The sequence below is a fragment of the Lycorma delicatula genome, chromosome 3 (genome assembly GCF_047948215.1).
Source record: "Lycorma delicatula isolate Av1 chromosome 3, ASM4794821v1, whole genome shotgun sequence".
NCBI lineage: Eukaryota > Metazoa > Arthropoda > Insecta > Hemiptera > Fulgoridae > Lycorma > Lycorma delicatula.
The window spans coordinates 12722117-12738958 of NC_134457.1; the positions used below are offsets into that span (position 1 = coordinate 12722117).

Sequence of the window (16842 nt, forward strand, 5' to 3'; positions counted from 1 at the left end):
CATGCATGACCTATATTTTCTAAAAATGCCTCATCATAAATAGTTTTTTTCCCTATTGATGTTATTTATATTGTCTAGATGATATATTGTTACTTATTTATTCATTTATAGCCTCTTAAATGTAAAGTAATTATTTTTATGGTTCATTTTCATACGAAGGACTCGAACAACCTTTTGTCAAGAGAATTAGGATCCACACACAAGGTTGTCAACACTTGATAGATGGGAAGCCTGTATCTGTTTACTTTATTTCACTTTTTTGACCTAACATTACAAATAATTTTTAACAACTTTCTTAAACTAGTTTTCCAGATGCGATTGCCATTTTCATAGCTTTTTTTTAGAGCTTCATAAAGATATTTCAAGATAATACATCTTATTTATTACCTTGGCTTGTGCAAGAAATTCATGATAAACAGCACCCTCTCAGTAAAAATAAGAAAATGTCAGCATGACTAACATTTGCTTGCACTTCTATTTTTTTTTTTTTTTCGGTCATGGAGACCCTTTTGACATCCATTCTGATGAATTGAGCTTTTGTTTCAACATTATATCCATGTACCCCCCATGTTTCATCTCAGTAATGGTTTTTTTTTTAAAGTTTTCATTCTCATTAGCTCAATTCAGAAGCTCTTGATACCTATTCAATTAATAATTGAATTAAATAATTCAATTCCGTTATTGCTCCTCAGTCAAAAGGATAGGCATAAATTTGGCTGCAATGTGGCTCATGCCTAAGTTTTGTGTAATTTCATGTTATACTGGTTTATACAAGGACAATTTCTTAACCTTTGTAACAGTTTCATCTGTTTTGGATGTTGTTATGAGTGTAAGTTCATCTATCTTTGAAACTTTTCCACCACGTACATCTCATTGTAGCTTTAAGCCTCATTCCAATGTACTCGCAGTTGCTTTCATTAGGATTTTCCCAGTTTATTTCATATAAATTTGTTGCTTATGGAAATCTCTGATTTTAAATGTAATAAGTCATACAGCTGACACAAAACATCTGCTGGCACAACAGGAGTACAGTGTACAAAATACACTTCAGTTACCCATTTATCTCTTGTGCAGCATATTAAAATTTAGTAGCTCTATTTGTCACACAACTTAAAAAAGTCAGGAATTTCACATACAAACCTTGTACCTAGTAAATTACATCAATCTCCAGCAGTCCCAGCCAGATGTGACTAGTTGGTATAGTGGTTATTTAGGCTAACTAAGTATTAACTAACTAAGGACTATTATGGGTTCAGTCCTGGCAAGAATCTGACATTTGTCATATATCATTCTATCCATCTCTTATTTTTTATTATTGTTCAAGTTTAGAATTTACAAAAGCATAACACTAAAGACAACCATCTTTCTTTATTTAATACGATTCAAACAATTCTTCTTCAACACCTTATATGCTTTCATTTATAAAATTGATTTAGTCAGTTTTATTAACTCAATTTTGTTATCTATTTTGTTTTCTCAAGGGTTCTATTTAAGTGCTTCCTTTGATGATAGTCCTTTCTAAGGTTATGTCCTAACCATTTCTATCTGCATTCTCTATCATTCAGTTATTACAAGTCTCTTCTTCCTTTTTCTAAAGTTCTTTATTGCTGATAGAACATTTATGAAATAGATTGGTAGTTAAAATTGTTATTAAAATATTAACTGCTACTATCTTTTCTGCTAAGTTCGCTATAGTTTCTATTTTGAGTGCTGTTTACAGTGTACTCACCATAGAAACTAGAGTGTGGTAGTTGTTTTTGAGATACCAGTTAATAAAGGTTAATAATTTGAACTGGCATCACATTACTCTGTAATGGTTCCAGCTTGGCCTTCTCCGAGATCTCTTTGAATATATTTTTTTTACTATTATCTCAATCATTTTATCATCTGCTGTGCACATGTAACCTAAATAATTAATTGTACCTGCCTTCATGTCTATATCAGTATTATTAATAATTTTAATTCTGCTTTAATCAGTCACATGATCATCATGAAAATTCCCAAGAAAAATGACATTCTGAAAAACCAGAATGTGATTTATTTTATAAAAGAAATTGTCAATTTTTATGTTGTTTACTTCTCTTTTTTCACCTTTTATCCCTGTTGTTTCCGTTAAGAAAAGTCATACCAAATGAGAAAAATGTAAGAATCTATAAATCCCTCTGCATACTCAACTTTTTTCTTTTTGGCATTTTTTCTGGAATTTCAGATCAAACCTCATGTGCTGTTGTGTTGTTTTTTTTTTTTATGTAAACTTTATTTTTCAGGGTTTCTAAATATTTATTCTATTGAATTCTTTTTTCTTCCTTGGAAATTTGCCATGGGGGGGTTTTCTAGTCACTGCATTGGTATCATGTAGTATGAACTCTTTATTGTATTTGAAGTTAAACATAATGAAAATCTAGAGTTATATATCAGCACATTTATTTTTACAAAATATCATATATTTGTTTTCAGATTCTAATAGTAATTTGTCAGCCACAGGCAGAAGTTCAGTGACTAGCAGTGGTTATACAAGTCCTAACATTATTACACTGGATAGTCCATCACCACCACCAGTTAGTTGTGCTCCATCTCCAGTAATAGCCAGCCATAACACCAGTTCTGGTATAAGCAGTAATTTGGCATCAACTGTCCCAACCATATCACAGCAACAGCAACAGCCATATCATACGACAATGCAGCCATCGTTGCCTACCATTTATGATTTAGAAGCAGATTCAAATGGCAGTAGCTCTCTTTTCCAACCAAGATATTGAGAATATGTTCCTTCGTAAGGTATTGTATGAATTTGATAATTTTATTGCATTGTTGAGAGATTCTTCATGCATGATAATCTCATATGTACCAGCTAGAAACTTAATTTTTTAATATCTTTATGTTTAGATTTAAGATCATAATGATAGAATAAAAGTTTAATATCAAAAGCCCATTTTTTTTTTTGGTAATGTTGGTCCAGTCTGTCAGTATGGGGTAAAAGGCGTAACTATTTATTCCTCCTTTGATGGTTTCCAGCCATGAAAGGGGTTTTCATAGGATCATCAGTTTTTTTGGCTAATTTTTTAAGAACGCAAAAAATACGGATTATTAAGTAATTGTTTAAATAGGAAGTTTATAAATGTAGCTACTAATTTATAGGTTTATAGAAGCCTCCAAAAGTTTTTGATTCAGACATAACAGTTTTTTTTTCTGTTCACTTCTCATTTATCATTAGTAACAAGGATAAATAAGCAGGTGGGTCAAAACATTTGTGTTTTAGAAATAGCGTTTACTTCTTAAGCATATACACAGCTATGAGTGGAGAAAGATTAAGATTGATTACTAGATGAATAATTTTTTATTTAAACTTCATCAAATTTAGTTTGATGAAAATCTAGTTTAATGGAAACAATTATTTTTCAGTTAGCTATTTATATGCAATTAAATTTCATACATTTTATGTATTTATCTTAATTTTTCATTTCTATTTATGGTAAGAGACTCGTGGTTATTAGAATATTCTTGCTCATTATGTGAAATAAAGAATTATAATATTGCATTATACTTTCATATTTCTCCGTAAATCAGTTAACCTCTTGTGTAGAACTAACAGGCCATTTTTATATTTATTCTATAGTGCACAGTTAAGCCCAACCATTCACACAGTCAATATATTGATTGATTTTTATCTCATCTTCAGTTAGTGCCAGTTCATATCCACGATAAAAATATATTTGAAACTCGATTCTTTCAGTAGATTTATAATGATTTCATTGTCAATTAAATAAGTGTTCACTGTCTAAGATGCAAGATTAAAACTTACAAACCTTGCCCGAGGTTTGCATCCAAATCTGGTACAGAATCCATACATCGTTTTAATTTTTATTGTAGTTTGTTGTAATATAAACTAAACAGCATTACCAATATATCAATGAATTTTAATGTGCAGTATATAACTTTTGTTAGGAAGAAAAATTTTGGCAAAAAAGTATGTAAAGTTAATAATTTTGGTTATTCTATTGGAACAGGCACATGTCGAGTCAAGAAGGTAATAGGATTAATCTCTAATAATGTGGTTAATCTATAAAGGAGGAATTGAAAGATTAATAGTCTGTACATTGAAATTTCTTCTCTTCTTCTCCTCATAAACTTAGAATGGTGTATATTCTGTGTCATGGTACAAACTTGCTGAAATCACATGATGTGCTCAATGAGCACAGCCAGAACAATGAAGTAAACTAAACACGGATGACAATGTATTTGACTTAACTTGTTGAACAACAGAAACATGATTACATTGTAGTTTTTGAAACAACTTAACTTTGTTGGCACTGATTCACAGACTAACTGATGAAAGCTCAAGCTGTGTAACAGACAAAAACATATGGTGTAGATCAACTTAGCAAATCAGCAGATTAGTAAGTGCAACTCTTATATTAATAACATCACAGTTAAGTGGATAGAGATTACTTTTCACATGCTGGATACCATGCTATAAGCAAGTTTGGTATAATAAAAAAAGTGAGAGCAGAAAGAGATTTATTACATGAAATTTAACTTGCAGATTATTTTTTCACAAAATTGCCATTTGCTGCAACACATTTTTCATTTCTTTAGCTTTATTTTTCAGACTTTGAAATATTTTCCCACCATTAACTTAACTAATTACTTTGTTCATCATCATTTTCAAACTTCTATAATGCAAGTTTTAAATGGAGGAATAGGTAATAATCACTAGGTGTAAAGTCTGGATTGTACAGTAGACGTTTAAAGATTTCCTAACAAAGTCACTTTAATTTTTTAATTATTTCTGTTAACAGTATGAAATGAAATTAAATAATTAAATTGACAAGTGATTGGGTAGTAAATCAAGACCACCCTCAACATTTTATCTTTACTGTTAAAAAGACTTACTTAAGTTTAAACTTAGCAGTGAAGACGCAGCAAGTCAACTAAAGAAAATGCAGTTTATTTTGTTTGTGAGATGATTAGAACACTATGTTCTCTAAAACACAGTATTATGGGTTCATACATGCATGCATGCTTGCATAATACATACTTCCATATTGTGAGAAAGAATTTTTTTTATGTATAAGAAAATTTGATTTTAGAAAGAAGAGAGCTAGTTGTATAAAATTTGAGAAGAGAGAGAGCTGTATTTGTATAAAAAAAGGTTTACTTTGCGTATTTGAGATTATGCATGCATATGAATATAAACAAAATACATGTGACTCAGAATTTTAGAGAAAATATGTTTGTACATCCATTCATATTTAAAATCCTATAGAGTAAGCGATACATTGCTTAATCGGTTGTGAGCAGATGCTTATAAATTTTTTTACCAGAGTGCAGAGTATACCAAACTTTAGCCGCTGCAGTTTCCAGTCCTCTCATTAAGAATGCTACTATCAAATCATGCCTGCTTACATATATGTGAGATCGCTTATTTATTTTATACTTTACTGGGTATTGAAACTGAAGTTTTTATAAATATTCCAACTGTCTTATGACACTGCTAATAATGCAGTCATTTGAGGGTTGGCTTCTTTTTTTTCACATTACTTACTAACATTTATTTTTATCACTCTTATTATTAAGAAATGAGTTAATGAAATTATTATTTTGTTTCAGGAATGAATATTAAATTGGTGAAATCTATATTATATCGTTTTGTTTTATAAATGAAGAACATATATTATATTTTTTGTAATGTAACAATTTGTACATAGTTGTAATTTGTACATAGATACAGTATATTATTGTGTGTGTATGAATGTATTTTTAACTTAACCTATGTAATTTTAGTTTTATCAGGCTGGCCAGCATGAATGAAAAAAAAAATTTTTGTACCATTGATTAAGCTATTTTATTATTTTAGTTTTATAAATGTCATTTATTTATATGAGAAATTAACAAAAGTGTATGGATATTGATTTCATTTTTATTGAACTTTAATAATGATAAAAATGGAGTTTTACCATGAATGTGTATTCATTTTTATAAAAGCTTTACATATATAGGCTCGGGGGGTTTTCCTTTGGTGATTTAATGAAGTTAGTTGTAGGTTAATGATCATTTGCTTTAACTGGAGTTTATTTTTATAGTAAACCCCCTATTTATCTAATTCAAGCTGCGACTGAAAATTTATCACCATTTTCAAGTTATATAAGGAATAATGTGAGTGTACAATGTTCATTTAAAAAGATGCAAATGTTTTTATATAATAATATATATATATATCAAAATTTTAAATTCAGTATTTATAAATTATTCAAAACTTTGAGAAGCAAGGAAAAAAGCACGATTAGATTTTGAATGACACTTATTTTACATAATACTTAAATTTTTTTTAAGCATTGAGTTACTAAAATGATTTAAAATAGTTAAATAACTTACGCTTACAGATTCACAGACTAAGTTTTAATGATAATGTATTGTAAAGACATGCCTACAAAAAATTAAGACAGAATCTACAAATAAAAATAATGAAAAATAAGTTATTTGAATAAAAATTTTTTTTAAATGCAAAAATTGATAAGTAACAATCGGTGATAGGTTATTGTCTTAGGACAATAACGGTGATAAAAGTCTTTGTTGCTTATGAAGACCAGATTACAAGTACTTTTTCTGTTCACAATTTTGAATTCAGTGGATATTGGGTTGAAAAGTGAGGATGACATTTATGTGATTACTTTGTAATGGCATAAATTGCTTGCTTTGTAGTTTGCATTGTAACTTTACAAATAAGATAACTTTCCATTATTGTCTATAAAAGGAACATTTTCTTCCAATTCTGCTTTGAAGATTCTATTTTCTTGTTTATATTTTCGTATTTTGATATTTCCAAGGTCTGTGTGTCAAAAAATGTAAATAAATTAATTCCAAAGTATAGAAATGAAACAAAATAATTAAATTAATTTACAGCGCAAAAAAAAAACAAAACAACAAAATTTGTGTATCAAAATATTAGTTACTTAGTCGATTCAGTGAAAAGAGTTTTGAAATAATAAAAAAACTATTTAAAAGTTCTGAAATAATAAAAAAAAATTATTTAAATTTTTAATGGGAGCTACACTTAACTCTACGAAGAGTAAATTTCCCACTGTTGATGTAGATCTTTAATCAGATGTATTTATCTACGTTTTTGTTCATTTATTTCTGAGATTTCAATTAGATAAAATAGTTTTTACATTATTTCATTTTACCAAAAAAAGAGGACATAGCTATAATTTTTTTGTCCATGTCTTCTGTACTAGTTCAAAATAAAATTCAGCTTAACCCACCAAAGTACAGAGTCAATAAGAATTCTTACCTTAACTTATTATTTTTCTTATTTTTACATAACAATAGTGCTGTCGAGGGAATTCCCCATCATCAGTGGATTAAAATTAAAATTAAAAACCAATCGCGCATTAAAACATTGAAAAGATTGAAAATATTTATTTTATTATTATTAAACATGTTTGTGGCCAGCTGCTAAATATAGCACTCACTAATATAATATAATTTTACTTAATATTAACAAAAGTGCTACTATCTATAGCAGCTTTGATAAGAGTATCATTATCAAATTCTGTCTGCATATTGATCAAGCTGTATATTTATATATTGATATTTTTTTAATGTCCAGTTTATTATTATTATCATCATCATTTTCTTTTCTGAATTCAGTTGTTTCCAAATTAGTTACTAAGTCAGTAATAGAATGTGTATTTACTATTATATGGTCGGCAACATAAGAAAAACCCAATTTATTGTTTATATATCTATAATATTCTGCAAATCTTACTTTAAATTATTATTAGTTTTCCCAGTTTAAATTTTATCACAAACATTACATTTTATTTTATAAATGCCACATAAATTATTAAAGTCATTATTAAAATTTTTGAATTTTTAAATGTTTTATTACATGGTTGTTGGGTTTATATGCTAGTTTATATTTTTTATCATTATAAACATTAACTAAATTTTCAATAATATTATTAGTATAAGAATATTTTATATAGATATTATCAATACTGTGTGTACTATTTATAGGTTCCAATGTTGTTACGTTTTTAGATTTTAAATTTTGCTTTTTATTGAAAACCTACAGCAAATAAAATAACTATTAATAGAGAATCCATGGTCACACAAAATTAATATTACAAATATTTTGAATTGAGTGATACATTACACACAAAATAACAGGGAAAAATTAGATGGAGAAATAAATATTGCAGTAAAAAATATTCATTTTTTAATTAATATAAAGCATCATTAATTGATAATATTTATAAAAATCAAAATTTTAAATCTATAAACTTAACATTGTTGGAACCTATAAATAATACACACAGAATTGATTAATATCTATATAAAATACTCTTATAGTAATAATATTATTGAAATTTAGTTAATAATGATAAAAAATATAAACCCAACAACCATGTAATAAAACATTTAAAAAACCAAATTATAATAATTATTTTAATAGTTTGTGTGACATTTATGAAATAAAATGTAATGATTGTGATGAAATTTATATTGGACATTATATATATATATATATATATATATATATATATATATATAAACAATAAATTGGGGTTTTCTAATGTTACCATTCTATATTACTTACTTAGAAACTAATTTGTAAATAATTGAATTCATTAAAAAAAAAATGACAATAATAATAAAAAATTGGACATATTAGAAAAATATTGTACAAATAAATGTAGACAGAGATTCAGCTCGATCATTATGGAAACAGAATTTTATAATGATACTCTTATCAAAGCTGCTGTAGATAGCAGCACTTTTGTTAATATTAAGTAAAATTTGTATTATATTGGTATATATATATATATGGAGTTTATACTGCTGGGCGGTATAAATTCTTACCCAGCGGTATAAGTTCTTAAGAACCTGGTCCAGGAAATTTACACTCCTGGAAAAAATTATGTTAAAATAGATACATTTATTTACATAGAAATAGCATGCAAAGATTGTAGGGTTATAACTTATAAACATTGGCTTCAAACAATGAACATATAAATTTTTTAAAAATAATCGTTATACATAACTTTGTAAATTATAAATATTTGAATAACAAGTTTGCCTCTAGAGAGATCTTTTACAACTACATAAAACACAACTTTATATTTAAATTATAGATATTTAATAAATACATATTTGAATATATTTTATTTTATTAAAAGCTTAAAATGGGTGTTATATTTTTTTTATTTCACAAAGATAAAATGAAATTTTAAAACATCTTGTAAGGAATTATTTATTAATTATTTTCTTTATTAGGATGTTATTCGGGTATAAAAATAATGCATCCACAGATTGGCAAACTTTATCGTGATATGATTACATATGCGTAACAGAAAGATATATGAATAGTTATTGAACTTTTTCTTTTCATTTTTTCGACGCTATGGATCACATTACATAGTTTTGACTTATTTCTCTTTTCCCCAAGGTCTTTTTCTGTTCTCTGTTGTTGTCGCCTTTCTTCCATCCATCAGGTTTATACTCTTCTTTTTCTTTCTCTCTGGAAACCTAGATTCTTGAATCACTTTTCCAGATTTATCTCTGTATTTACACAGATCATTAGAAATAAGTTCTCTAATTTTTCTGCATATTTGTAAATTTTGAACATTACAACTGGTGGGATTTGTTATTAACACACTCATTTTAACTGTCTCCCTGACAGCAATGTAGTGTGGTTACACGCCTAACAGACCACTTAAAGCTATTGCGCATGCACAAACCAATCTGTGTTGCCAATTGCTATTTATAACTTAGAGCTGTTACTTTTGAACCATGCCTCATACAAGTTCTGTACTCTATATTATTCTTAATGAGACGACTGTATTCTTTTGTAATACAATTGAGAATGTCAGGAGTTTTAATGGATTTTTTTTTCTTCACAACAGTTTTTCCATCTTATAGTTAACTGAAAGTATCAAGCTAATACTGTACTTCCATTAAAATACATAGTACATTGCAAAAAAAAATTTCATATCCTATGCAGAGCCAAAATAGTTTTTTTTTGTTTACAATTCACAACCAAAAGAACAGACAGACCATAGGGAAAATGTTAAAAAATACTTAAATATTCTTAATGGGTTGGCTGCTGCAATGTTTACAGAAATGCTTTCCTCAGGGGCCACAAGAGGAAAACACAAAATGTTATCAATTAACTGTCATATATTGAGAATACACAATTACCACATTTGTCTTTTTTATTTTTTAATTAGCTTTTGAATATGTTTAGAGAAGCAAGATAAACACATGAATTTTTCACATTCACTACATATTATCATCACACGTTTGACATTTTTTTTGGGCATGCTGAAAACAAAGAGCAGTTGCCGCATCTGGTTAGCATAATACACATCATCTCTTATATATCTATTAAGATTATCTCTGTTATTTGTTGGTTGCAACACATGTTCAAATGCTGAGTTATGTTGGTGTTTGTGTTGAGTTATGTGGTGTACTATGGGGATGACTATCTTATTACCATTTTTAGCAATTTGCAATTATCTGAATCTGTAATCTGTAACTCTTTACAATGAAATTTATGGTAGATTACAATTTGAAGTTAAAATGTTAAAAGTGATTAAAAGTTCAAATGTCACTTAAAGTTCGACGCAGAGGTGAAAGGTAGCTTGTCATTTGGTCTGAAATATCAGTGCCTTGTTTAACTTGATTAAATTGTATCATTGCAGCAGGTTACTCACATTTTCACCTTCCTTATTTATTTTTCCTGTTTCAACTTTCTTTGAAGTATGCTTTGTACTAAGAAAATAAACCTCACGCTTGTTTTTCCATTTACCTACAGGTATGCTGTTTGAATTTTATTTTCCAATTACTTCTTTTTTAATTTTTTGGGTCATTACATCTTTGGATAAGTGTTTCCTATTTTTATGTAATGTACCCAGCAGATGTGTATTTCTTCTAACAATGACTTGGCTAGAAGTACAGAAGTATAAAAATTGTCCTGTAAGTATCACCCGACCTTCATTCAAATATTTTTTGGCAAGTTGAACAACTGTTTCTGCAAAACCTTCATTTTTATTTTCAGTTGACTTTACTGCATAAATTAACACTTACAGAATATATGTTATCGGATTGCATAGTTGAACATTTTTACTCCTTATTTCTTAGTTTTATTTGGGAAGTATTGTCAGAAAAACAGTCTTTTTGAAACGGGATCATGGACTGAAATGGGATCATGGGCTGATTGCGGTTGATGCAACCGCAATCAGCCCTCTGGGTGTACATTTATTATCAATCTTTTTTGGTGTACATTTCTTATCAATCTTTTTTGGTGTACATTTCTTATCAATCTTTTTTGGATCTTTTTCACTAAGTCTTTTATTTTGTCCGATTTGTCATCTGTATATGCATTGTCTACAAAATGTAAAAAACATAAATCGTAAAAGCAATTGAAAGCGATTTCTGCCCATTGCAGATGCCACAAGAGCATTTCTATACAGAACAGTAGTATCCCAATAGTTGGAAATTTTAGGATAGTTAACAGTGCCCTTATAAATTATTATTCCAAAACAATTCCAGACTTCATTACTATTTGTATCAACCTACTGACTAATTCTATAAGTTTGTTTTCTTAATTGTCATATAAAATTTTTAACATTTCAATTTGTTTCAAGCACAATTAAATCCAAAATCTCTATCAAAAAATCTATGGTAGATTTCAAATTTTGTCAAATTTTCTTGCATTCTGAGGATAATTCTCATGTTATTTATACTGTTATTCACCCACAAAATTAATGTTTAGAGGCAGTTTATCTGAGTTTACTTCCTGCCATTCTGATTATTTATTGTTCACAGTTTCTAGGTCATTTGCCAGATGTGAATTGTCTGTTTTTTGTAGATCGGATGAAATAGCTATTCTAAATGAATTTCTTCTGAGTCTGATAAATGGTTAGAAATAATTTTTTTTTTTAAATCTGGTTAAGAATTAGGAACCATGGTTATTTATTATGGAGTCAGTCTGAATTGTTAGAATTTGTTACTTCAGACCCTACAAGTTCAGACCCCATAACTAGGTTTCTCTGATTTAAACAAGATGATCTTGTACCACTAGGACCAGGTTGAGGATCCATTATATCATAATATAAAAAAATTACTAAAAAACAAGAATAAAAATTACTAAAAATATAATAAAAGAAACTGTAAATAACAATGTTTAATAAGGTATAAAGTCTTATCAGTTGGTTTTGTGCTTATTTTTGTACAACTGCCCAAAAAAGAGTGTAATATATTTATGGTATATGTATGTATGTTTGTTAGTTCCACTGTAGCAGCTAATGGCTGAACCAATTTAGATAAATGACCCCCATATCGAAATCCTTATTTTACCGGGAGTTTTATAGGCTCATGTATATACATGTTAAATACTATTTACAAAATTGTTGCCCACACACACTTTAATTATTCTATAATAAAGAGTAATGTTTTTTTTGCAGTAATTTTTAATATTTATCTCTTGTGTTACTGTTCAGATCCAAGATACTTTTTAATATCAAATGCTGTAGTAAACTAGCAGCCCCATAATTATCTTGCATACTGTCATCTGACCTTATCTTTCCAACTTAGTTTAATCAGTTGTTTACTAATGAAAAAATTTCATGATTTTAATTTTTATTAGCCAGGTTTAGGATATGACGCTGAATAAAATAAATATACACCCGTGCGCACACAAAATTTTACAAGAAACATTTTTAGTATCTTTGGACAAACGCACCTCTAAACATTAAAAATACAAAAATAGTTTGAGGCCATTTTTTATACCATCAGCAATACTTTATCTTTGTAATTTACTTTTTACTTTGTGAATAAAAATTCAGAGCATTTTATTGTCCCATCTAAATACTAAATTTAATACAATACAAAACTGAGCATTAATTTCTTTTGTTAAACTATTAACCTTATAACTTTCAGTTATACAGAAAGACAAATCATGAAAATAATCCAGTGTCATAATTGAGAAACATCCAGTACAGGTCAAACAGTACAATTACAATCAGAAACTCAGACAAAATATTTTATCTACCATCAGTTAAATGTTATTGCTTACTCAACTGAATTATGTCTTCAGCATTCTTTAGATTTGGTTTTGTTTACAGTAGACCACTCATATTAAATCACTAACTTTGAGTACAATGATCAAGTGTAACAAGCCTCAATAAATTGCAACTAAATGATTTAAATGGGTAACAAAGTGGGCCTTCAACTGGTGAGGTGACGGCGTGCATCTGGTTGCTACGTGATTACCCCCCACCCTTGATCACATAATGTAACGTTCTTTGCAGTAGCTCTGGTGTTTTTTTAGTTAGATTGCCATGCAGTGAGAGTTTTTATAGTGTATGTTTTTTCTCAATCGAGAGTCTGACGTCTGCTCACCATTAATGCAAGTATAATTTCCTTTCGTAAAATGATCAAATAATGCGGTTTTTGCTTAAATATAAGTTTCTTTGCATTCAGTTGTTTCAATTTTATTAGCAAGTCATGTTAATTTTTTCCAGTGTAAAAATGAACATGAATGATCAGAATTTCAAAGAAGCAATTCTTCGTGAACTGGGTGGATGGGAAAGTGAGGATTCAGATATTGATGAACCAACTACAGGTCAAAATTGGGAATAAGGTGCAAGTGGTAATCAAAAATGGGCTGTATTTTTGATACACACTTTTTAATAAAGAGTTGGTTGCTGTAGGAAATGAACAGGCTGTTGATCGGAATGACTGTATTATCAGCAAACATGATAAGGTTCTGAGGTCAAACAGGATAAGTTTCAGGAAATGTGAAAATGAAGGGATTGATAAACATTGGGAAATAGATGAAAACGTTTGTCTGAGTAAATCCAATTTTAGATTGTATAAAGTAGAACCAAGAAGAAATGTCAGAGTTGCGGCACATATTACGAATTGGTAACAGGCGTAACATTGGAAATGAAAGTGAAATTGGATTATGGAATAAACTATTTTCCGATGATATTTTACAAAAGTAAAAGAGTGGACAAAAAACTGCTTTCTTTAAGAACAAGTTACAAAAATCCAAATATTATTGAACTGAATGATATTGATATTGTTTAATTGAAAGCACTTACAGGAATACTGCTTCTGACAGCAATATTCAAATGTAACTGCAAAAGCATAGACTCAGTTATTTCTATTGATGGAACAGGCTGATAAATCTTTCGATTGGTAATGTCAAAAAAGTGATTTTTAGTGTTAACTTACTGTTCTAAGATTAGAAAATTATGAAACAAGAGCTCAGAGAAAAACCACTGATAAAACAGCTGTGTTTACAGAAGTATTTGACGTTTTTATTGCTAACTGTCATTTACTCCATCAGTTTAAATTCTAGCATAGATGAAAAGTTAGTCCTGTTCTGTGGCAGATGATCATTCAAATTATTTATGCCAAAAATAACCAACTAAATGCAGACTAAAATTGATATGTATTACAGACTCGCAAACTAGTTATTTATGTATCACATACATTTAAAGTGGTAACAGATATTATAGAATTGGATTGTCAGAAGAAGAAAACAAATTTTCTTAAACCAACACAGTCCACAATACGACTGGCAAAATCTCTTTACAGCTCAAATAAAAACAACTGGAGAATTGGTTTTCATCAATTTAGTTAATCGGAAAACTGGGATGTAAAGGGCTAACTTATGTTGCCACCCTAAATAAAAGAAAATGAGAATTTCAGCTGAATTTCTCCCTGACAGAAAACAAAAAATTGAGCAAAGTTAATAGGCTTTACAAACACTTATTATGCATCATAATAAAGGTGATGACCATAAAAATAATAAGCCTGAGATTATATTATATTATAATGCCACAAAAAATGGGATTAATGGTTCAGAGAAGATGTGTAGTAAATTACTCTTGCATTGTACTCTCTGTTCATTCTAAGAAAGAGATATCACATAAACACACTGCAGACGACAGAGCGCTGTGAAACAGTGTGCCTAAAAAATAATGCATACTAAACTTAGTTTTTTTGTAATTCCTCATAAAAATTTTATATTCACTTTACACTTAATTTAATTTACTCAATTATAATTATTATAATTCTAATTACGATTATAATCTGTTTATAAATTTTTTAATATAATAAAGCCTACAAAAACAATATCCCAAAAAATAACTACCATATTATTAAAAATAATTTAATAGGTAAATTGTATAACTTGAACAAAACTTTACCTCTTCGAAACATTAAGAAAATTGCTAACTGTATTATTCTCTGTAAGTCTCCGACAAACACTGGATTCCCACTATTATATCTGATTTTTCATCATTCCCAGAAGTTGGCATTGATGACAAATCATCTCTAATATTAATTATTAGTTCATCGACCACAACGTCGAGAAAGTTATATAAGTCCCACATTTTCTTTTATTTTTCTGTAACATGCTTCACACACTGTTTCCACTTATCAATTGATAGCTCATTCACACCTTTTTCTAGCAGGATTTTAACATCTTTAATTTTATATGTATTATTATTTCAGGCAACTTAACCTCTTGTGTGGCTTCACACTAACTCAATTGGATTAAGGTTAGTTATAACAGGGAACCTTTCACCTTTTGATTTTTCGTTTCAGCCAAATCATTGATAAAAAATGTAATAAATTTGTCACAATTGTGTTTTACATATTGGAGTAATAATATACTCCATTAATAAATGGGCTCCTTTTATTAATATCTATACTCACTATTACAGTGAAACCTTTTGGCTCTTAAGATGATTTTTCAATCATCTTCAAAGCCGTAAAATCATCTTGATTCAAAATTGTAATTTTCATTTAAAAACAAATGTTTTTATTGATATAATAATTGTTATATTTAATATAATTTAGAACAAAAATTGAAAGTTAATAGGTTTTTTTTTCATGTTATTATTACTGCCTTAAATTAATTTAATTTATTTTTTTGGAACAACAATTTTTTATAAATATAATCAACAAATAGAGTAGATACATACTCTATTTGTATCATTTTGAACATTTGTAATTATTATCCAATAATGTGCCTTTACTCCTGCACATTTTCCATCTCCATGCAAAAGGGAACAAACTATTTAGTCTTCCATGCAATTACAGAGCTCTTTTTGTAGTTTCTTTGGTCAGAATTTTGGTCCTGTTTTTCATACTTCGTAGTCACATCAGGGGCACAATTTCTGTCTTAATACAGTAACGTTTTATTGCTTTTATTATCTGTTTCTGGTTTTGTAAGTAACTGTGCAGTGTAACAGAACCAGTTCTGATTTGCTCCTACTTACAAAATTTAATAGTTGAACAATAAAGATGTATAAATTTTTTTTTTGTTTCTTTGATGAATTGGTATTCTATTATCAGTTTTACAAATATATTTGTTTCTTTAGCGGTTTTTTATTGTAGTAAAATTAAAGCTTTAAAAAATGTTAACAGATGTTTGCTATCTCACAAAACATTTTTAACATTTTAATTAGGTTTTTTGTTTGTTATTTTTTTTTTTAATAGCAAATGAAACAATTTCTTAAATTAATTTTAATATATTATGTTCTGCTGTTAGGATTCAATATTTAAACTATTTATAACTTTACATGTCTGAAATTTATAACTGAGAATTAACCAAATAATACCTTAAAACATATATTTCTGATGAAATCTGTACATCATTGTTGGTTATATTGGTCCGCAGGAATATACCTTGGTGGTGTTACTCCTTACAACATTTTATTCTACATTGTGAAACTAATCAATAATTTGTTAAATTATAAATTGGTATTCTCATTCCTTAGTACCCAACTATGTTTAATAATTTTATCTTGATTACATTTT

At 28.4% G+C, this 16842-nt stretch overlaps 1 protein-coding gene across 3 annotated transcripts in view; it reads left to right on the forward strand.

The window, feature by feature from the left end:
• Window positions 1-5872, forward strand: part of Su(var)2-10 (E3 SUMO-protein ligase Su(var)2-10) — a 130165-nt gene extending 124293 nt beyond the window's left edge. Inside the window, exons 13-14 of one of the 3 annotated variants that reach the window (XM_075359424.1) lie at window positions 2458-2778; window positions 5611-5872. In XM_075359424.1, coding sequence (XP_075215539.1) covers window positions 2458-2759 — 302 coding nt within the window. In that variant the 3' untranslated portion in view covers window positions 2760-2778; window positions 5611-5872. The remainder of the gene's footprint in view (window positions 1-2457; window positions 2779-5610) is intronic. The other 2 variants (XM_075359422.1, XM_075359423.1) reach the window with 2 other exon arrangements.
• Window positions 5873-16842: the final 10970 nt, after the last annotated feature.